Source organism: Myxocyprinus asiaticus, chromosome 38 (genome assembly GCF_019703515.2).
Source record: "Myxocyprinus asiaticus isolate MX2 ecotype Aquarium Trade chromosome 38, UBuf_Myxa_2, whole genome shotgun sequence".
Taxonomy (NCBI): Eukaryota; Metazoa; Chordata; class Actinopteri; order Cypriniformes; family Catostomidae; genus Myxocyprinus; species Myxocyprinus asiaticus.
This window is the reverse complement of record NC_059381.1, coordinates 3,582,943-3,606,794: the sequence shown is the minus strand read 5'-3', so window position 1 is coordinate 3,606,794 and position 23,852 is coordinate 3,582,943. Positions and strand designations below refer to the sequence as shown.

Below are 23,852 nucleotides of genomic sequence, written 5' to 3'. Positions count from 1 at the left end.
AGAAGGTGTTCTCTCTTTGTGGGAGACTGATAGCCAGGCCTTGACAGTTAGTATGGTAACAGGTGGATGACTAGATGGTTTCCAGTTCGTCCAACAATTGAAAGTCCGACTGACTAGATGGCCACTAGGGTTGCCATGGTGTACAGCGTTACCGGTTTTACACGGCACAAGGGACAAACCGGTGTGAAATTTTATACCACGTAAAAGGGGAAAGATTATGAATGAACTTCCAATATCAATACAATAGTCTAATGAATAGAATAGCGTTAAATAAAGAATAGTTGCCTAATAGAGTTTGTGACCCGTGATCCAAGAGCCTAAATAACGCATTGAAACCAGATGTTCTTTACCAACGCGTCAAATTACACAGGCAGCAAAGTACGTGCACTGACAGAGGACGTTTAATTGCAGGTAGCGAATGTGTTCATGGTGGGTAACCAAGACATCTCGGATTCAAAATGAACACAAGAAATGCTGTTAGACACACACACACACACACACACGCGCTTGAAGAAACAGACAATTTTTTTTTTTTTAAGAATAGATGACAGAAAAGCCATCTATGCGCTTGATTGATGCGCTGTTCGTTCGGAGTCGTGCATTCTCGTGGAACACGCATAAAGGGTTCTCACTCTTTGTTTCAGTCTTCTGAAATTTTTTTGCAAGAATATCATCGTCTATGAGAATACTGCAAATGACATCAGACCATCTCAGCTCAGGAGGTGCTCCAAACCCTGGCAGATGGAACACCCCTCCGTGTTCTGGCGGCCGGTAGCGAGCCCCTCCGCACCTCGCGGATGGCGGCCGTTCCTCCACGTCCAGGCAGCCGGCAGTGACGACTCCGTCCCCCGGCGGACGGCCATGGCTGCTCCTTTGGGCAGACGGCAGTGACGAAGACTCCACAACAGTGCATCCCTACTCCTTCCCGGGTATTGGGACCAATGTAACAGGGTTAAAAATAGGAAAGGAGGTGGTGGGAACTGGACGAACTATCAAAGTAATATTTAATTTAAACAAAAAGACAAACACAAATATACACACACACACACACACACACACACACACACACACGACAGCTGCGTGTGGCTCTCTCCCTCCCGAACTGTCACATCCAGCTGCATTTTTCCCCTCGGCTGATTAGCCCGACTAGAGACCTGGCATGTGGCATCACGGCCAGCCCCCGCCCTCCTCCTCGTCGTCATCACAGTACCCCTTTTAATAAGGAGTAGCCATAACTGATAGATAACCTCTGATATTTGACCATAAGTTTTTATCAACCAAGGATGGGAACTTTATTCATGTTGTGGCTAACAATTATTGTTTGCACAAAGACGTAATCAGTCCATATTTGTAATACGTTTGAAGTAACTGACCTACTAGAATGCTAGAAATTGTGGCACGATGATACCCTTAAAATGTAATTTTCAGATGACTATAATTGCTTTGGAAAGTTTGTAAAAAATATTTGGACTTCCTGTCTTTCTAACAGTTTTATCTCATCGAATTGGATGCCTATTGAACCTACAGAGAACAATCCGTAAACTCTCATTTGATTATTGCTAAACCTGACTGAGTTTTTATTCTTCAATATCCACAGAGGACCCAGCTGTCACCCCCTACAGTTGCCAAAGAGATGTTGCCCTTCACAACTGTTGAAAAGCCATCTTTAAAAAGTTGAACACACATTTTAATTGCACTTAATTTTTTTCAGTTTCATTTGAATTTTCAGCTAAAAGTTCGAAAGTTTGAAATCAAGCTGCCTTGCATTATTGTTTAGGCTACTGCTTAACGAAAATTACCCCAGAGTACCACTTAGCATCCGACCAGCGGTAATACCGGTGTTAGTCGGTTTGAACATGAACACTGCACCAGTGTGAAAATTATGATATCGTGGCAAGTCTAATGGCCAAGTGTGCATGGAATAGAACAGGGTCAAGATGACAGTAGGGTTGCAGCGGTATACCGGTTTCACAGTATACCACGGTATGAAAACTGACGGTTTTCATACCATGTACATTTGCTTATCTATGGTATTGAGAAAAAAAAAGACGCAACCGGACGGATAATCTCACCTGCGCATCTCCTTTCCTCCTCGACTGCCTGTCAGACTTGTCAACTTGCGCCACACACACACAGCGGAGAAAATGTCAGAGAGAAGCGAGGCGGTCTGACATAAGTGAGTGTGTGTACACGTGCGAGTTAAAGCGGTGTTTCTCAACTGGTGGGTCACGACCCTAAAGTGGGTAGCAGGTCTATTCGGACTGGGTCGCGGACAGAAGGGAAAGAACAACGCCATGGTTCCCCCATTGAAGATATTTCGGCAGCCGTCCAAATAATAGCCTATTTAGGACTACCGAGGTAGATTTAATGATAATCTCGCAATCAGCTAAAGGCTTCTCATCTGCACTTTCGCATGAATGTAGGAACCAGCTCGCGATCATGATCTGCTCTTCTCTCTGGCACGCGCGTGCAACAACCGGGCTTCCCTCGATATTGCGGAGCACAGACCTCAAAACTGATGTGACCAATTTCAATTCTAGTGAGACTTCTCTAGTTTAAAGCATTACGAAGGAAGACAAGTCAAACCTCAGTAGGCAGCCCTGACATGCCAAACAGCACTGTGGAGAAAGAGCAACACTGTGCTATGCGCTAAAAAACAAAACAAAATCATTATCACCTTTACAAAATTGTTTCATGATTTTACATGAATAAAAGTAACTTATATTTTTACAAAGTGTTATAGTGTCATATAAAATCATCTAAAAAGGTAGAATCTATTAGACCTCATTTTCTCTCAACAGTGGCAGTTGTAGTTAAAGTTTCAAGATGTGTTTCAGCTAGTATTTATTTTTTCATAAATACTATAATTTGTTATTATTATTACTATATTTAAGACTAGCTACACTGACCTAACCATGGTAATGAGGAGCCTTTCCTCCTGTGTAATATGTAATTGGGAAACAAACAGGATAATAATGGGCTCATATAAGTAAATATGCACTTACATTTTTAAAAGGGGGGGGGGGAAGAGAAAACTTCCTGTCGCTTTTGTTGTTGACGTCAACAACAAATGTCACTCGATGCATGTACTTGAAAACCATGAACAAAACTATGCAACATAAAAGAAAATGCGACCCAGGATACATTAAGTACAGGTTACGTTTTTACTATAGTGGGTCGCCACTTGATTTCCCATGTAAAATCTGTCCCGAAGCAAAACCAGTTGAGAACCACTGAGTTAAAGGTACAGACAGGAGCAGTCTGGCTGTGCTGTCGTGCACCTACAGGATATATTAATTATTAATCATCATAGGACATTCCTTTAAAAGCTCACACAGATGATGTTATTTTGCATTTAGCAGTTAATTTAACATGCTATGCTAACATGTAAACTAACATGCTTTAGTTATATAACATGTTATTAGTTACATGCCTTTGTCATGTTTATAATTCGGTTTATTATTATAATATATATATTATATATAATATTATTACACTCCTTTAAAGGTCACTGTAACTGATAATAATAGTGTAATAACGTTGTAAGGGGGTTTAGTGGAAAGGAGGAGGCAAGAACCGGCTTAATAATATAAATAATAATTTAATAAACAATTTAAACAAAACACACAACCAAAAACACACAGTGCAGCTGCCTGTAATTCTCTCTCTCTCGAACTGTCGTCCCCGGCCACCTTTATCCCTCGCGCGCCCCATCAGGCTGATTGGGGACCGGGTGTGTCTCATTCCAGCCCAGCCCCGCCCTCCTCGGCTCTACAAACGTATACAGTGAAACTGTGATATTTTCTGAGACTGTAATCGTACCGTGAAAATCTCATAACGTTGCAACCCTAGATGACAGTATAACCAGATTCAAAAAATTTAAATAAATTGTGATAACGCTGGAAGTATCAGTTCTTAATGAGAGCCTTAAGGCCCCACACACTTGCAGCAACTTCCAGCAACAAAGGGACAGCGACCTCTGGCGACTAGATGTGGGCGTGTCCAGCGACTTGAGAAAAGTTTAACTTTATGCAAATGAGGAGTGACTACCAATAGAAGTGAAGAAACTCTGCAGTCGGAGTAGGTTTGATTCCTACTTAGATTGTTGTTTGGTTAATGATGTGATGCAGTGAGCACTGCTGCAGCATATAAAAACACTCTCCCCTCCAGAATGTTCATTTTTGGCACAAGAAAACTGATTCCTTGTCAAATTAGAATGATATTAGTTTTATCGGCAACACGTTTTATTTTTGATTGGATATGGCCAGGTGTGCAGTCCACCAAAAAAGTTAGTACGACAGCAGTAGGAACACCAACTAGCAACTTCACAGTACAGGGATAAGAGATATAAATTGATAAAGTCTCTGCATGTGTGTACAGGCCTTTAGTCCTGGAACAGGATGCATCAACGAAAAAGTTTCTTATCTAAGTGACACGTTTTGGGGAACCGTTAGGGAAAGGCAAATTATGCCTACACAGATGGAGCGAGGTCAGTTGGTGTCATCGTTCTCTTCCCACTGGTTTAACTGCTTGAAGCGGGCAGCAGAGCAAGGTGGAGCATGTGTGCGATTAAAACAGTGCCACTCTAGGCGAATATAGAAGGTTCCAACAGTTCACGGACTAGACTATTTTTTTCTTCTTTTTGGAATTGGAGGTGCCGGAACGCTCCGCCCCAATTTATCCTCTTATTGTAACCACAGAACATTGGTGCCATCAACATGAGTACCAGTGCAATCTGTTTATCACTCTAGGTAATGACTCCATAGCTCAGAAAAGAGCTTAATCAAACCAAATTCTGATATCCAACAGTCAACTCTACACCAAAGGCCTGTACCATAAAGCTAGATGAACAAACTAAGGGTTACAGAATTTGTTTCAAGTTGACAAAACCAAACTAATCTAAATCAAGCTCAGTTGGTACCATGACGCTGCTCCTCAACTCTGTCAACTCAGGCATTGATCTTGAGTTTTTAGGATTAGTTCACGAGCGCATGCACATGAATGAGTGACATTAGCAGCGAACAGCCAATTGTCAAGCCAAAATATCTTGCACTGTAAAATTTTGTAACAGAAAAGATAGATGAAAAAGAGGATCTGGGAAAACAGACCTAGCCAGTAATTCTTCTTATTGTGCGAGTCATAGAGGTGAGAGGGAAGCCTTGGTACAGTGCCCCCTGCGTAAGACTCTTGATCCAAATCTGGAAAATCCAGAGAAATTCCCAGCTCGATCACATAAAACATGCAAGAGAAGATTTCTTGGAGGTCATAGTAGGCATCCCGGTCCACACTCCTCATGGTTTTCGCTGCATCAATTGCCCAACGACGCACCTGGACAGAAAAGTGAAGCAAGAACATGTACGAGGAAGTGGAAAGTAGAAGAGGACTTATGGTCTAGCATCATGCATTATCTGTAGATAAGCAAGATGTAGCTTTCTCTGAAGGGCCAGTTTGGCTCAATTACCTTTTCATTGGGATGAACTAGAAGCAGATATGTTCCTTGATACTTCTCAAACACATTCAAAGACTGATTCATATCCTGCAATGTACACAAGGCCTTAACCACCAGATCACCTGTAATGAAGGACAGAGAGGAAAATAATATGTAGAAGATCTTCATTCACATTCCTTACATCAGATTTACTGTATCTGCAGCTCTCTGGAACACTTTATTCTGAATGGCAATATTCTGCAGTCAACAATTTCATTTAATGACAGCTAAACTGTAAAATTGTTACGATTTTCCTCTCTACTTACATTTATGAAGTGAACAGAATAAAATGTAAATCTTCGGTTTGGAAAAGAGTTAAGAATTTATTCATCCCTCACAAAAATGTCAACAACGTCTGACCATTTATCAATACAGAGTTTTACCCTACACTGCTCACACATAACTTACCCAGCTCACGGTAGCAGAGTAGGTACGGATATTTCAGAACTTCAAACAGCGGGAAGCGCAGTCTGATTTGGAATTCTATAGGAGAGATCTTTGACACTGGTTGTTCAAGATCATCTTCAATGATGAAGAGATCATCCTCCTCTTCCTCCAGCTCCTGATCCAACATGGATCTCAATACATGTACGAGTCGAGCCTTCTCCATTTCCCACAGACGCTAAGAGAGAATTACAACATACACTCCTTTGATCCATGTGTGTGGTTTGGGTTTTACAGGTAAATTAAAAAAACACTAATGTTTGCAAAAAAACAAGACATCTCATTTATTTCAACTTTTTTCCCCCCCACAGTGTTTGCATGGCAGGACTGTCTTAATATTACTCAAATTCTATTTGTTATTCTTTGCTACAATTTTCTGCGATAATTCAGCTCAAACTGCTTGGTGTTTAGGGCCTCCAAGGGCTGGGAAAGGATCCTTGGAAAATTATTCAGACAGACAGAGATAGAGAGAATGATTGCCATCAAGTTTAATCTAAATGGTTCTCTTCAAGTTTATACAATTAAAATTATGCAAATAATGGGTAGGAAAAAAAAGGTTTTGATTTAGGTGGACGGATGATTCTCTTTCTTTTATACTTTGCTTATGTGATTATACTTGTAATCCATTATAATCAGCTTTGAAGTAATATCCATATTCATGTACTCATCCTCCATGCATTCATATTACCAGTGTACTCTATCTTCAACACGTTAGCTAGAATATGTCAGTCTCTTTGTATGAGTTTGTGCTAAATCTATGAAGTCCAGGGACCTCAAGAGATGGGGCGAGGGACCTTAGCGTCTGGGTTTTATGCTTTGTCTAATATTTTGCTCAAATCAAGACAGACACAGGATGTCTCAATTGCTTTGCTTATCTTGCCAAGCTCAGCAAGTTACGATACTGAGGTGGGGGGGGGGGGTCTGTTTAGCTCCCTTAGACTTAACCACAGTTTTTGCTCCTCAATAGATCACCACGACATGAACAGAGTTATTTTCATGCATCATGCAGAACTCTTGCACCTTGCAAGGAAGTGATTTTGCACATACGCAGGGGGCATTAAAAACCCTAACCAATCTTTCAGGGGCAGAATAACCTCTCTGCTCTTTTGCTCTCTGCATTATGGAATATTTGTATTTAATTATTCAGTTAATCCATTTTTGATTATTTAATTAATATGTACGCAATATGCAATGATCTAAAAATGACAGTGTAATCAATGTACTATGAATAACTGCATTTTGAATGTTATTCAATATGTTACATATTTAATCATTCATTTATTGATTTAATTGTCATTTACTCAGTTTAATAACCAAAAGTGCAAATCAATGGAAAAAATGCAGCTTGGCTTCTCTAGGGAGAATTATAGCCTCTTTCTGTTCAACTCTGTATTACTCTAAAGGAGTTGTGCGTGTGTGTGTGTGTGTGTGTGTGTGAGTATACTAAAAGGATGACTTAAATGTCAGAGACAGGAACTGCCTGGTGTCCAAAAAAGGCAGATGATATGTGCGTTAATTAGTGCTAGAAATAAGATGAAACATATGTACGTGGGTGGACATACAACTCTCCATTTTATAAGAATGTGTGCAACCAACGACTGTAATAAGGGAAATCATTTAATAGACTAATCAAATTAATACAGAAAGTAATGATAGTTAGGTCAACATAAAATATGTAACCATATGAAGTGACTAAAGTGTGTTTTATTCATATCAAATGAAATAGTCATGCTTTTGCCATCATTGAAGCAAGTTGGGGTCAAGGGTGACGGCGAAGATGAAACTAGGGAGGCATAAGATGATTTCATTGGATGAAGAGGCCATTGCTCAAAAAGATAAGGGGGAACAGAAACTGTATAAAAAAAAAATAATTGCATGACTCTGAAGTGTAATTTTAGATGCTCCATGGACCACCTCGGCTTTGTTATGCTGTCTATTTTTGGAATCAGAACTTTGCACCTCTGAGAAATCTGACTCGGCTATGCTTTGATTGCTGGTGTGGGGAATCTGCCATGACAGTATCTGACTCAAACTTTGAGGCCTCCGCTCAGCTCACTTAAACTTCCCCCCCCACCCCATTTACTTAGTAAAGAGTATCGTCTCATCTAATGAACTATTAGCTTTAGGACTTATAGGTTTATCTTTACAGTTATTTACTCAACGTATAATCAAACACTTCATCTCTGAATTATTGCGTTTATTCAATATTCATTTTATTTATTAATTTTCAAAACTAAAGTTGTTATTCCTTGTACAAACCATCGGATTTAATTTATTTCCATCTGCTGGATCATTCTGCATCTGGTTTAAAAACCCCTGTCTTCACATACAGGCTCCATTTGAATTTAGTTTTGTTGATTTGCTATTTTTAGTTTTTATAAACTATACTTTTGCTAAACCTCTTAGATTTTAAAAGCTCCCATTGACTTGAAATGTCAGGTGCAGTTCAGACAAAACTTGCTCTTGCATAAATAAATAAAAATAAAAGCTAGAAACTGCACAGACATGATGCATTGTGTGTGGATTCTCATACACAACCGGCAGAAAACAAGACAGTGTCTAACAGCAAGGCTCTGATGCAGCATCAGATTATGGCAACTGCCGACTTTTTGGATCATTTTACCAAAAACTCAAACACCATTCTTTTTGCTCTACATAAATAGATGAACAAGCTTGTGCGTAGGCATGCAGCTCCAAGATTCTAGCACATGTTAGTGTACCTTGTGCAGTTCTGGGACCTTGACTCTGGCTCTGTGATACTCCACAACACACTCCAGACAGCACTTCAGGTCTTCATTCAGAGAGTCCATCTCTCTTTCAAACAGCTGCCCCGAGCTGTAGCGATGAAACAAGGCGACCATGGCTGCATCACCCTCTGCCTCAAGGGATGTGGTACACCACAAACACTTCTCCATCATAACCACCTGTGCATGCATGGAAAGACATGTAACACAGATAAGGACAGCATACTATTAAATGTTCTTGAAGTACACTATGAAAGTCATTTGGAACTCTAAACAACCTTTTCCAAAAAGGACAATTGCCTAATCATTAAAGTTTAATCTTTGATTAAATTTATTCGCAAAATAACTAATTCCGGACGGTCAATGCAACATACATGAATCATACCTCAAATCACACGGCTTGTTGAGGTAATGCATTACAGTTACGACGCTACTACTTTATGCAACCAGATTCAGACTTATTTCATCTATTTGATGAATCAGGCACTAAAATCATTGGACTTGCATTGAAGGAGGGACTTGAGCCATATGTTGGAACCAGAGGTAGAACATATACAAAGTTATACAGATTAATCTGTGCCATAAGTTACTTTTTGGAACTCTTGGTTAACAGCAAAAATCTAGGGCCTATGCCGAACACACACACACACACACACACACACAAGCTCACCATTCACACATACTGTGGACTAACTGCAAAAAAAAAAATTCAGTAATTCTGCTTCAGGAGCAGTAATTTATCAACAGTAGAGATGGGTATCACCAGCCACCGCACAGTAAGATACATTGTGACAATTCAATACATAGTGATACCTTAAGCTAAATGGACTAAAGTGTCTGAGAGAAATCCTCTCTTAGCTAACGCTGTTATTAAAAAGGGTAATGAAACCCCCAAACACATTTTTGGAGATGCTAACAGGTATGTACAGGTTTGCACATTATTGAAAACACTGATAGCACTCATTAGCCACTTACACTATTCCAGTGTAAGTCAGGGCTATCAACTGGCCAGCCGGGGCCAATAGCGTCGAGCTGCGAGACCAAAATAGATCTGCGTTCCCACCATCGGGCCAATAGCCCTGCAATGTTGCCCTACAATCCACGCTTTATATGCCACCCTGGTGCGAACATCACACCCCGCCCATTTCACAAGCAAGAGGGAAGCTCAAGCGGCGGAATCATGTTCTCAATTTATCTAGAATATCGAGTTTATATCATTTGTAAACATTAGGTAGCAAAATAAGTTAGCGTTGACAACTCACTGACTGTAACTGCCATGGTATCCCAAGTGGTCTCTCTACTAACAGTAGGATGATGCCCAAGCACAGATGATCTTGAACCATGGCAAGTTATTTCTGTGTCCATTGTGCATTTTAACAGATTTGTACTGCAAATGCAAAAAAATTTTTTTCCCAAAACCTGTACCATTGTATGCTGGATACACAACCTGCAAGTTTGACCCACAGGTAATTGGCATGCCAAAAGGCACTTGCCCGTTGGCCCCAAGAAAGCCCCGAGGCGGCACGATGAAGCCCCAGAAGTGACAGTGGGAATGCAACAGTCACTGGCACACACTAGCATGCACTCATTTGACCCTTTAGTGGAAACACAGCTATTGTGTTTATAGTTAAGGGGAACGTGGTTATGTTTTCGTTTTGAGCCATTTCATACTTCTGGTTTAAAAACCAAAGTTGAAGCAATGTCACAATAATGAGGCATATGCGTAAACGGAGTTTAAGATCTACTGACGTACATGTGTATGGTCCTAACAATCATTAGCATTTCTACACATTATTCATGAGAAGGAACGCTTAAATCCAATCACAGCGCTTCTTCATACATGAGCTCACATTACAGTGGAGAATCATGGACGTAACAGCTGTTCCACAGACGCGAGACTTCAACAGCACACACGCAAAGTCAGCTCTTTTTTTGTATCCTTTACAATGTGCAAAAGTTTTTCTTTGTTAATGAACATGCCACAAATACGGTCAATAGAATTAAACTTGTTAAACTTGAAACACTTTCAAGAATAAGTAACTATGAATTATTGTAACATCTTAAAGCAGTGCTGGATTTGATGGTAATTTCTGCTCTTAGTGCTGTTCTCACTTCATTCTCTAAAGTTTGAACAAAACATCCAGTTTTTTTGCATGCAGATTTTTCAAACCAGTCTTCACTCTTCACACTTCTGTCGCATGACAGGTATACAGCAAAGATTCCCAAAATTTTATTTCATCTCCACTTATGTGATGTTCAGCAAGCTTAGAAACACCCATCCTGGTTTGGAAACACCCACTGATTACTACACTGAGACTCCCTACTTTCATTGGATAGTTTAGAAAATAAAATGTATATATGTTCACGACTATTCCATAATTCAGTCTAAGGTTTTTTTTTACCCATCACCACCATAACAGTAATGTGGAAAAAAATGAAATGACAATATCGATTTGGCACACGAATAGATACAATATTGTGAAAAAAAAAAAAAAAAAAATCATATCAATTATTTTCCCCAACTCTAGGGAATAGGGCAAAGGGATGATCACTTTCGATTGGAATTCAACCAATGTCTCCTAGGCTTGCTCCGATACCAACATTTTCAGTATCGATACTAAAATCAAATAAAAATCCTCAGATTTCTTATGAAATTACACAGAAAATGATTTAAGAGAATTACATAAAGTCGCATAGATTGAAATTGTGTTTTCCGTTTTACTTTTTCTGGATTCCATGTTAAATGTTTTAATTAAATGGTGTTTAATCAAATTGATACATGCATACAGTTTTAATCAAGTAAAAATGTCATTTCTTTTATTTTTACAAAAACTGCCATTTTATTTTTGGGAAAATAAAATGCTGCACAGAGCTTCAGTATTAATGAAAACAATGAAAAACAAATCCGATTACCTGTGGCACAAAGCTGCTTGTGTTTGTGATGCTGCTTACAGATAATAATAAAACCCATTTAATATTACATAATTGTTATGGGAGTCACAGACGTGTAAACGGCGAGCTCTACACACTTTGCTAGTTAATTATTTTTTGTCATAAACGGATGAGATTCGATACACCCTGCTACATATCTGTTCTTTGAAGTCAATGTGGCAAAGAATTCAAAATCCTCTGGCTCTGGAGATATTAAAAGACACTTACGTGCTCAAGCTGAAACCTCAGACAGGCCCACAGACCAGGGACTTAATTTGGACGGTGTGGCAGGAGAAATTCAGCGGCAACTGGCGAGCATGTCTGTGATGTTGACGAAGGTTGTCGCTGACTTAGAGGATCTTGCTGTAATACGTCGATCGATTACTGCAATGGAAATGAAATCCTCCGAGTTGGTTACAAGAATCGGGGACATCGAGGTACGGATCAATTATCTGGAGTCATCGGAGAGGGAATTAGCTGCTAATCCACTGGAGACAAAGATAGATTTGGATGCGTTTTGGAAAAACTGGAGGATTTGGAGAATTGCAGCCGGCGAAACATCATTACATCAGAATTGTTGGAATTCCTGAGCATGAAGGCAGAGATATGGTGAAATTCCTAGACAAGCTCTTTCCGAGTCTGCTTGACATAACAGGCCATAAGCTGGAAATCGAGCGAGCTCACAGAGTCCCGGTGTCGTGGAACTTCTGCCTCTCAAAGTCTTGGGTTTTGATGACATAAGATAAGAATGTATTAAAATAATAAAATCTGAGTTGGTCTGCAAAGCAACTGCAGATTCACTCTCTACACGCTCTTTTACATGTTTCAAAACAGTCTGTCCCCCTAGGTGGGGATACATTCTCATATACATCTTATACCTTCTGGGCTCTCGGTTACCGTTGTCTCCTCAACTTTCTTCACTTTGCCTATGGATCCAGTCTGTTTTTTCATACATATAGAAAGAGGCTCAAATTTATTGCTTCCAGATGGGAATATCACACACACACACCGTCAAATACATTCCTGACCATATGCTTTCAGGAATGATAGAGTAACTTTCTTGTTTAACATATGAATACTTTTAAAGATTATACTTACAGTGCTGATCAATAGAAATACTCCATACCGGCTCGGAGATCCACTGAGGGAGACAGGCCCCAATCAATTCTGGCCAAATTTCTGAGATCATACGATAAAGATCAAAGGAAGGCTAGTGTCTGGAGTTTGTTTGGTGTAGTAACACTCCTTCAAGAATCTCTTGCATCAATGGAGGATCGCTTTTGCACTGATGTTTCCGGCCAAATTGAGAATAGATACTAAGGATGGCCGCAAAATATTTACATGCCCACAACAAGCGATGTTTTTCATAAAATCGATGGACTGAGAAAGTCATAGTGTGTTTCTCACATTGCCTCCAAGTGAACTGACTCACTGAACATACACTTGACCGTCCGAGGAAACTGGGAACATGTTAGGTTTCTTTCTGTGCTGGTTCCGCCTGGCGGCTGAAGTTTGTTTTGCGGGTATTTTTTGCGGGACATTGGAAGGATTAGGTCATCTGCTGCACTTATGAAACAGCCGGCTCACTGAACATTCGTTTGACTGCCAGAGGAAACCGAACGGAATTTGTGCTGGTTCCGCTAGCGGCTGGAGTTTGTTTTGCGGGTATTTTTTGCGGGACATTGGAAGGATTAGGTCATCTGCTGCACTTATGAAACAGCCGGCTCACTGAACATTCGTTTGACTGCCAGAGGAAACCGAACGGAATTTGTGCTGGTTCCGCTAGCGGCTGGAGTTTGTTTTTTGGAGGAACACACCTGCGATACAGTTTTGAATCTTCGCATTCTTTGTGTTTATACTGCCTATTTGCTTGAGTTTGTTTTATAGATTCTGTTATGTAATTCTGTCTCATAGAATTTGTATAGAAACATCGGACTTGAGCAATCCGACAGCAAAGTTGTCGCGGGGACTCTCGTAGGCATACATGGACTTCTTGAGTTTAGAGGGATGGACACCTGCTGGCGCCGTCGCGCGTGGGGTTAATACGCACGTTTTTCCTTTTTTGTTTTGTTCTGGGGGATGTTCGGGGTTTGACTGTTGCATTAATGTTGGAATGTTGTCTTTATAACATTTTTGACATTCAATCTATTTTTTCTGATATGACAAAATGTCAATGAGTGGATTCTCTCTCTCTCTCCACATGGAATGTGAATGGGTTGGGGCACCCCATAAAAAGAAGGAAGATTATTTCTTTTCTTAAATGTATAAAATATGATCTAGTGTTGTGGCATGGGGGGGCATGGTCACATGTCAGTCTGCGGGAGAGCGGTAAGGCTCGCCACCTGGCTCGTAATAATTTCTAACACCTGTTTCTCATTATAGTGATGGCGGAGGAAGGCTTAAAAAGGCACGCCGAAGCATCAGAGAGAGAGAGACCTACAAGCACGAACATCCACGAGTGCTTTCTGTTGTTAATAACTTGTGTTCCGACAGTTACCATTGACCGTGTGAAGCTGAAGATTAAAAGTCTGACCTTGAACCTGCTTCGTTGTCTCCTGACTCCTCCATTGCCCTGAACTAAGAACTTGTTACAGTGGTGCCGAGAACCCGGCTTTGGAGGAGAACGCTGCTATGGAGTCTTCACCACTGGGCGAAGTCTTCAAGACCCTCACCAGCATCCAGCAGTCACAACACCATGCCCTCATGGAGGTATGCCGGAAGCAGGAACAACGTTTTCAAGTCCTGCTTCAGGCACAAGCAGAGGACCGGCAGGTGCTCCGAAGCTTGATCGCAAGGGAGGGGGCTGGCGCTGCAACCTCCTCGGAGCCCGTCCCAACGGTGGCCCACACAAAATGGGGCCAAACGATGATCCAGAGGCCTTCCTCAACCTCTTTGGAAAAAAAACGTGGAGGTTTGGAGGTGGCCTCCCGATCAGCGGGTGGCCCACCTGTTGCCTCTGCTCTCTGGGGAGGCACAGCTGGTGGCACAACTCCCCCCCCCACCGCCAGCCTCCTGGACTAGTCACCTGAAGAAGGCCATCCAGCAACGGGTCGGTCGGACACCAGCGCAGAGTCGGCAGCTCTTCCGCTCGTTGAGCTTCGGGAAGGACGGCCGCCCATTCGCTCCGTGACGCCTGCCGGAAATGGCTGCTGGTGGGGGGAACCCGTGGTGTCATGGAAGTGGTCGATCTGGTGGTACTGGAGCAGTTCATCTCCCAACTTCCGAGGCATGTCCGAGTGGGTCCAGTGCCACCGCCCCGTGAATGCCAGTGAATGTCGTGAAGGTCAGTTGGTCAATCCACCGGCCACCTCAAAAGCGTCATTGCGCCCGCTGTCATTAATCGAGATCCCCTTCGAGAGAATGGGCATGGATCTCATCAGGCCATTTGAACGGACTGCACGCGGCCATCGCTTTGTATTAGTTCTGGTGGAATATGCAATGCGATATCTGGAAGCAGTGCCTCTAAAAGCAACATCTCAGCACGTAGCGTTGCGGAGGCACTCTTAAAAATGATCTCCCAAGTCGGGATTCCAAAGGAAATCCTCACTGACCAAGGCACAACTTTCATGTCACGTACACTTCACGAACGGTATGAATTATTAGGTTCGCATTCGCACCAGCGTTTATCACCCGCAAACCGATCGGTTTCCCGTGAGAAAACCGCCTTCTCCACACCGTTTGGATTACACCAATTTGTGACACTTCCGTTTGGTTTGTTTGGAGCCCCGGCTACGTTTCAGCATCTCATGGACCGAATCCTCAGACCGCATTCAGCTTACGCCTATTTAGATGACATCATTATTTATAGCAATGATTGGCAGCGGCATATGCAACATCTGAGGGCGGTTCTGAGATCGTTGCGCCGAGCGGGACTCACAGCGAATCCGAAGAAGTGCGCGATTGGACGGGTAGAGGTACGGTATCTGGGGTTCCACTTGGGCCACGGGCAGGTGCGTCCCCAAATTGACAAGACAGCGGCGATTGCGACTTGCCCGAGACCCAAGACCAAAAGGGGGTGAGACAGTTCCTGGGGCTGGCTGGCTATTATAGAAGGTTCATACCTAATTATTCGGACTTCACCAGCCCGCTGACTGATCTCACTAAAAAGGGAGCTCCAGACCCGGTCCAGTGGACGGAGCAGTGTCAATGGGCGTTCACGCAAGTTAAAGCTGCACTTTGCGGGGGACCGCTTTTACATTCACCTGACTTCTCTCTCTCCCTTTTGTTTTACAGACAGATGCTTCAGACAGGGGGCTGGGGGCCGTACTCTCGCAGGTGGTGGAGGAGCGCCCGGTGCTGTACATTAGCCGTAAGCTCTCGTTAAAGGAAACTAAGTACAGCACTGTGAAAAGGAGTGGGCCAGCCCGGTAGTTCTGGTACCGAAGAGTGACGGCTCGGTCCGCTTCTGTGTTGACTACCGGAAAGTGAACGTGGTGTCCAAATTTGATGCTTATCCAATGCCGTGAATTGACAAGTTACTCGATCGGTTGGGCACGGCTCAATTTTACTCGACGCTGGACTTAAAGGGTTATTGGCAGATCCCTTTAACTCCAATGTCCCGAGAAAAGACGGCTTTTTCCACATCGTTAATATTACACCAATTTGTGACTCTTCCGTTCGGTTTGTTCAGAGCCCTGGCCAAGTTTCAGCACCTTATGGACAAGATCCTCAGACAGCACACGGCATATGCCGCCGCATATCTGGACGACATCATTTACAGTAATGATTAGCAGCGGCATATGCAACATCTGAGGGCTGTCCCAAGAACGCTGAGACATGCATGACTCACGGCCAACCCGAAGAAGTGTGCAATTGGGTGGGTGGAAGTTCGGTATCTGGCGTTCCACTTGGGTCATGGCCAGGTGCATCCACAGGTTGACAAAACCGCAGCGATCGCAGCCTGCCTGGCGCCCAAGACCAAAAAGCGGGTAAGGCAGTTTGTTGCCCCGGCCTGAAGTCAGACTTTTGGCTAGATATATAAAGCCGAGAGAGAATCTCTCTACCATTCCCTCAGTGAAATCTGCTGGTGGTGAAATATTTACCTTGGTCATTGATATCAATAATGCTTTTAAAGAATTTTACATTGATCTTTATAGTTCCACATCTTCGTCTACTGATGAAAATATTAGAAACTTTGTGAACTTCCTAAACTGACAAATGAGCAAAAAACATTCTCTTGATTCTGAGATAAACTTGGAGGAGCTTGATGAGGTAATTAAGGATATACCTACAGGCAAGCCTCCAGGGCCAGATGGCTTTGCCACAGAACTGGCTCCACTTTTGTTTGAAATTTATACGGAATCATTAAAGAATAGAAAGCTTCCGCCAACCATGACACAAGCCCGGATCAGTCCGATTCTTAAAAGGACAAAGATCCAAGCTAGTGTAAGAGATACGGTCCAATTTCCTTGATCCAGCTAGATGCTAAAATGGTCAAATTTTGGCTAACCGATTAAGTTGACATCTCTTATACATATAGACCAGGTGGAGTTTATTCGGGGCCGCAGCTCTTCTGATAACATCAGGCGGCTAATTAATATCATGTGGTCAGTGGCGAATGAGCAGACCCCAGTCACTGCCATCTCACCTGACGCTGAAAAGGCATTTGACATAGTAGAATGGGATTATCTTTTTAAGATTTTGGAAAATATGGGATCGGGAACACTTTTATGGGATGGATTAAGTTACTTTATAGACACCCGGTAGCGGCGCTACAAGCAAATGGTCAATTTCAGATTATTTTACTCTGGACAGGGGCACCCGGCAGGGTTTTCCTCTTTCCCCATTATTGTTCTGTCTTGCCTTGAAACCATTAGCTGCCACAATAAGAAGGGAAGATGATCTTCCAGGGGTGGTGGTGGGAGGTATGGTAAATAAGCTTTTGCTTTATGCAGATGATATTTTATTATTCATCTCCGACCCCATTAGATCTATGCCTTGCCTCCACAGAATTATTAATCCCTATTCTAAGTTCTCAGGATGCAGAGTCAATTGGTCTAAATCCGAAGTTTTGGCTCTGACAGCGTACTTCCCAGTAACGTCTTTTCAGCTGGGTGCTTTCCAGTGGCCCAAACAGGGCATTAAATATTTGGGCATTTTATTCCCAGCAAATGTGTGATTAACTAAATCACAGTTAATCTTGACCCCTTAATAAACATATTTGAGCAATGTGGGCAGGTGGGCTTCATTACATTTATCTATAATTGGAAAGGTTAATGTTATAAAAATGAATTGTATTCCAAAATTCAACAACCTGCTACAATCTCTCCCTGTAGATGTCCTCCTCTCTTACTTTCAATCTGACTGGCAAGCGTCCCAGATTTCATTTCAACAAATTACATAGGAAGACTGACAAAGGTGGGCTAGGCCTACCCAAGATTTTGTTTTATTATTATGCATTCGGTCTCAAACATCTGGCTCATTGGGTCACTTCCACCTGAGAGAGCCCCTCCCTGGTTTGGTATTGAGCAGGAAGTTCTTGCCCCTATTTTGCCACTGCAAAGTCTATTAAACTAACCGGAGAAGTCACACCCCGTTATTTCGCATTTGCACGAGGTATGGACAAAAGTGTCCAGAGTGTTAAATTCAGACATTTATTGAAATGTTGCCTCGAGCATATGGCTAAACCCAAAATTATATATTAATAAGTCCCCTTTCTGCTGGTCAGAGTGGATTGTGAGGGAGGTTAATACGCTCGGTGACCTATATGACAGTGTTGAGATCGTTTGAAAATTTGGTCCAACATTTCAGGATTCCCAGATCTCAGTTCTTTATGCATTTACAGCTGCGCCACCTGCTCTGTACTATTTTTTGGAGTAGCAGACAAAATCTACATGGTCACTATTAAATCCTGAAAATAGCTGAGAAAAACACAAACTAATTCAGTTTGTTTGAACACAAACCTCACCCACTCTTGTCATGGAATAGAGTTCCAGATGTCAAAGATTAGACTTTATTGAACAAGCATACATATGTTATCTCAGCCAATAGGCGCACATTCCCATTTTATCTGTTTGCTACAATTAGTTATCAGACCTTCTGGCTCTTTTTAATAGTGGATTCCTGGCAACTAGTCTTTTTTATTTTTATTTTTTTTTAAAAGAACATTTAATCCCCTTTATGAAGAAAGTGTACATTTCATGTAAACAGAAGAGTAGTTTGACTAATGATTGTACCATCCAGTGATTGAGGAATGCTTTCTCCACTGTGTACCATTCTGTATAATATTGCTGAGGTAAGATAAGACTGCATATGTGCGACCTTCAGGGTTTCCCATAGCATAGTCACGCAGGCCATGCAGCCTTAAGAGTTTTCCTGGTTTACATAATGCCCAGGCTATTCTACAAATATTTTTTATATGTTTAATAAAAATATACTATACCCTCATGTAGTTCCATGGAGTATTACGATTGTTGTATGGAAAGACGATGCTAAGAAAGTAAATGTTGAATGAGGCTGTCATTCTGACTGACAACCAATTAATTTTTGGTTGAACTATTCCTTTAAAATTAAGAAACACCAAAAATGGTGGAAGCTTAAATTGTGACTTCTATCACTCATTTTAACCTAAACTTTTCAGGTTAAAAAAAAAAATAATAATTTGTCCAGTGTTGTTAATTTCCCCATGTGTATTTTATCATACAAGTAAAGATATATACTGATGAAAGTGTCAATTTAAAAAAAAGAAAAAGTACATTTTGAAGTCAGAGCTCTGGAATGAAAGCGTAATGTCATAGAATTCATGATTATATGCTTTAAATGGCACTGGGATCAAATATTGCCATTTTAATGGGGACATTTCAGTCCTGAAGGTCCGGAGTGTAAATATTTTGTAGGGCTGGCCCCTGATAGTTGACCAAACCTTAGTCGATGAGAAGAGTCTTGGTCGACAAAGTTTTGATTGGTCGGTTGGTTGCAGAAAAACCCTAACCCGACGAACACCGGTATTACCGCTGGTTGGACGCTAGGTGGTACTATGGGGTGATTTCAAACTTTGAACTTTATTTTTTATTTATTTTAACTAAAAATTCTAATGAAACTGGGGGAAAAATAAAAAGTGCAATTAAAATTTTCTGAAAGATGGTTTTACAACAGTTTTCAACATCTCTCTGGCAAAGAACCTAATTCATCTGTGCATTCTCTACCAGACGGGTATTTCATTGTCTGGGAAAATACATCATGTGTGTAAATTCGTTTTGTTCCCTCCTTCACGACACACACACACACACAAAAAATGCAATATCCAATTACATCGGCAACCCCGGGGCTGAGGGATCAGTGAATATTCGTGCTTTTTTTTTTATTTTATTTTTTTTTATAAATTTCTAAATTCAAAATTGCACTCCAAAGGAAACAGCAAATAATAAGGCCCTAAGTAAGTAACCACCTTTCCATGTATCGTCAGGCAAGTATCATCTAAACATGCAGGTGGAAAATTACACAAATGAAGACATAAAAACATTATAAATGTAAAAATAATAATGATGGTAATAATCACTGAAATGTAAATCATGGTTCGAGGTGAATGTGTTATTTTATGTTTTAATCACAGATGTATAGGCTGCAGAGTTGTGTTCACAATGAACTGCACTGTAAAAACAAATTATTCCTGGCCTCAGCAAATATGGCTCATTAAAACAAACAGATTTTACTCATAAAATTAAGTTTTGCACATTACTTAAAGCTACAAATTGTTACAAAATATTTATATTTTGTTTATATAGTTTACTTTTAATAAGAAGAAACATGTAATTTTGAGTAGTCAACATTAATCTGGAGTTTAGTCAGTCAATTAAACAAAAATGTTTAGGATCTAGGCAGATTACCACATGATGCACAGATGCAGAAATTGAAGCGCGCAATTTGGGGCGGCCGTTTTCGATGACCAGACCTCTTCTGTTGATCCACGGTGAAGGCAATATATATATTTTTGTGAAATAAGTAGAGCTTTTCTTTATCAAATATTCTGAAGATACACGTTCTTGTTCTTTTAAAAAAAAAAAAAAAAAAAAATTTTAGTTGGCAATTTACTACGTAACGAATGAACACGGTTAAACATGCGTGCAGGCCAGGGTCTCCAACTTTTGCGAGAAGAAATTATTTTGTAACGTTGCTTTCATAAGATTAAATGTTAAATAATGTTGATTGGCAACTTTTTTTTTTTTTGTGTCGGCATGAAAAGATGGGGGTCCACAGTAGTTATATTTTGCCGTCCGACTCCACAGCCGTGTAAGCTCCAATACGTGACAACACATTGACGGAGTTAAGTGGCTCGAGAGAACAGAGCCACCACCACTTTTTTTCACTGATTACAAACGTCTCCCCTCATGAACACACAGAACAAATATATATATATGAATCACTGCTGCGATCGGTTTCAAAACATGGTGGGGATACCCACCCATCCCCACCGTAATTACGTTCATTAATTCAAGGCTTGACTGAACAGTGAGCACCGGGAGAGAGACAGAGCGCGAGACGCACCCAAACACGTAAAATGTTCTACCATGTGTGTGAATCGTGACTTTAGAGTGATCTAGGCATTTCCCCAAAGCTTCATAAGCCCAAGTATATTGTAGAAACCATCTTATAATTCATGTTAGTTTTGCACTCCAAAGCCATCGTTACTTAAAGGCATAGTCCACCCAAACATGTAAATCCCTCGTCGTTCCAAATTCATGACTTTTGTTCATCTTCAGAACTTCAAATGAAGATATTTGAATAAAGTTGTCAGCCGTTTGTGTCCATACAATGAGGGTGAATGGTGACCAGCACTTTGATGCAAGTACATAAAGGCAGAATCAACATAATCCGTGTGACTTGTGTGGTTTAATCCAAGTCTTCTGAAGCCATTCGATTTGTTGACAGTGTGCAAATTACCTAATTTATTTATTGCACAGAGATTAATCAAATAACCTAAATAAAAAAAAACTAAAAAAAACTACAAGTCACACTGTTGATGATGCCTTTGTGTGCTTTCTGGAGCAAAGTGTTAGTCACCATTCACCTTCATTTTATGGACAAATGGCTGACAACATTATTCAAATATCTCCATTTGTGTTCTGAAGATGATCAAAAGTCATACGGGTTTGAAACGACATGAGGGCGAATAAATTATGACAATTCTAATTTTTTGGTTGGGCTATTTCTTTGAGATGTTTACAAGCGTTCTCGTTACTGTCTTGTTTGGAAAATGCAATAACAAATATTTGTTAAATCACTTGTAGAAATCAATCTTAACACTGTCATTGGGAAATGAGACTCCGTTCAAAGAAACCAAAGCTTTCGGATAACATCGTACCAAAATATAAAAGTAATTCAGTTCACCAAGTCAAGTTAAGCTTGTAATAGTCTGTTGTTGTTGTTGTTTTTCTTTTTAGTATTAAATGAAGTGGCAACGCAAATTTTGTGGGAAAGAAGTTCCAAGAAAAGGAAACCTCTTAAAACATTACAGATTAGATCATGACTGTTTAGTCATGGTGAAAAAGTAGGACTACACATTAAATAACCAATTGTTTTGTTTCAAGACACTAATGGGGAAATAGACCAAGATGACCTTGCAGTGCACACACACTGAAGATCGTCACCAGAGGGGGGGTCTCCAGATGGCAGTCCTTTAAAGGCAGGAATAGTCTTGGAAGGTGTTCATGTATTCTGTAAACCTAAATTACTGAGGTACACATTTGATTTTTTTCAGAAAATGCTGCTTGAGCTAGACAGTGTGAAACTATCTCCAAAGATTCTAACTTTAAAGAACAAGATGTTGAGTTAAAATTTATGAAGCCATGTTGCCTTATTGACATTGCAAATGCATTTTAAATGCCATAGAGCATTGCACAACTCACATGCAAAAGTCAACACAAGCATACAACACCACAAAGATCATATACACAACATACTCAACTCTACACCGCACTAACACACACACACACACTACCACAAAGATCATAAACAACATACTCAACTCTACACCACACAAGCATACAACACCACAAAGATTAAAAAGCACGTTGATGGTTACTGTTGTCATTTGTGACCATGTTTACTGTTGTTCATTAATATTTCTTCAGTCATTATTTTTGTCAAATGCCTGTTTAACTGCAGAACACACACACACACACACACACACACACACACACCATTGCACAGTAGATTTGCACACTATTTCAAACATACATAAAACAATATTAGTACACATCATAGACATGTTTCTATTAAAACTGAAAATGTTTTTGTAAATAAATTGTTTTGTGGAGATGTTTTAATAAGTTGCATGTCAAAATCCTTTAATATCCACCAGTTGTCTTATTTCTTCCTCTCATTTTAATACATAACTAATTTAAAGTAAATGATTAGCAACTAGGTATTTTAAGTTTCAAGAACTTAAAATTATTAATCTATATGAGCTTAATTTTTAATAATGTGGTAAACAAGACTTTTATGGTAGAAATAACTTACATTTATTGGTTGGTGAGACAATATTTTAAGAAAAACGGTTTGCTGGGAAACTCATATTTAAGCATGGTCAACTAAAGGTTTTTAGGTAATATTGCTTAATTCCATGTGAAACTCACTTAAAGAGGCTTGCAAAAAATTATGCACCATATTCAAGTAAATCCAGCATATTTTTTTTGAGTGTGCTCTGTGGAAATAAAGCGAACTAAACTCAAAGCACCTCCAGAGCTGAGATGTCTGAGGACATTCACAGCACTCTTATAGACTATACTGTTCTTGCAAAAAATGTAATATCAGAAGACTGAAACAAAGAGTGAAAACCTTTTACATGCGCGTGTTCCACGAGACTGCACCTCCGTATCAGCGCGTCAGACATGCGCACAGACGGCTTTACTGTCATCTGTTCTAAATAATATAAGAAAGTGTGTTTCTTCAAGCACGTGTCTGTGTGTCTACGTGCAAATTATTTGTAATATTAATTTGATAATAATAAAAGCCTAATAATAATTTAATACATGGGGAAATGAGCCAAATATCGTCTTGACATCGTCAAAGGCATCAGCTATTGACGATCACTCTGTCTGTCTGTCGGCACAACACTAATGTGCATTTCTCTCTGGTTTCTTTTGCTGGTTTTTCCGACACATTCAGAATCATTACCGCTTTTTCCGGTGTCGCTGCGGCTCGCTAGTTGCGTGCGCTTATAAAATGTATATTTTAAAGACTCATTATTACAGTTTAGTATTTCTCTGTAATGTAGAAAAGTGTTAGCAATGTTATAACATTCTTTC

At 40.5% G+C, this 23,852-nt stretch overlaps 1 protein-coding gene across 4 annotated transcripts in view; it reads right to left on the bottom strand.

The window, feature by feature from the left end:
• setx (senataxin) overlaps positions 1 to 23,852 on the bottom strand; it is a 46,919-nt gene that overhangs the window by 21,997 nt on the left and 1,070 nt on the right. For all 4 annotated transcript variants that reach the window (XR_007895246.1, XM_051678120.1, XM_051678122.1 and 1 more), the window contains exons 2-5: positions 8,653 to 8,856; positions 5,897 to 6,110; positions 5,462 to 5,571; positions 5,109 to 5,328 (exon numbers count right to left, since the gene is read on the bottom strand). Coding sequence is in view for 3 of the 4 variants with exons in the window: in XM_051678120.1 (XP_051534080.1) it covers positions 5,109 to 5,328; positions 5,462 to 5,571; positions 5,897 to 6,110; positions 8,653 to 8,850 (742 nt within the window). In the remaining variant the exon portion in view is untranslated. The remainder of the gene's footprint in view (positions 1 to 5,108; positions 5,329 to 5,461; positions 5,572 to 5,896; positions 6,111 to 8,652; positions 8,857 to 23,852) is intronic.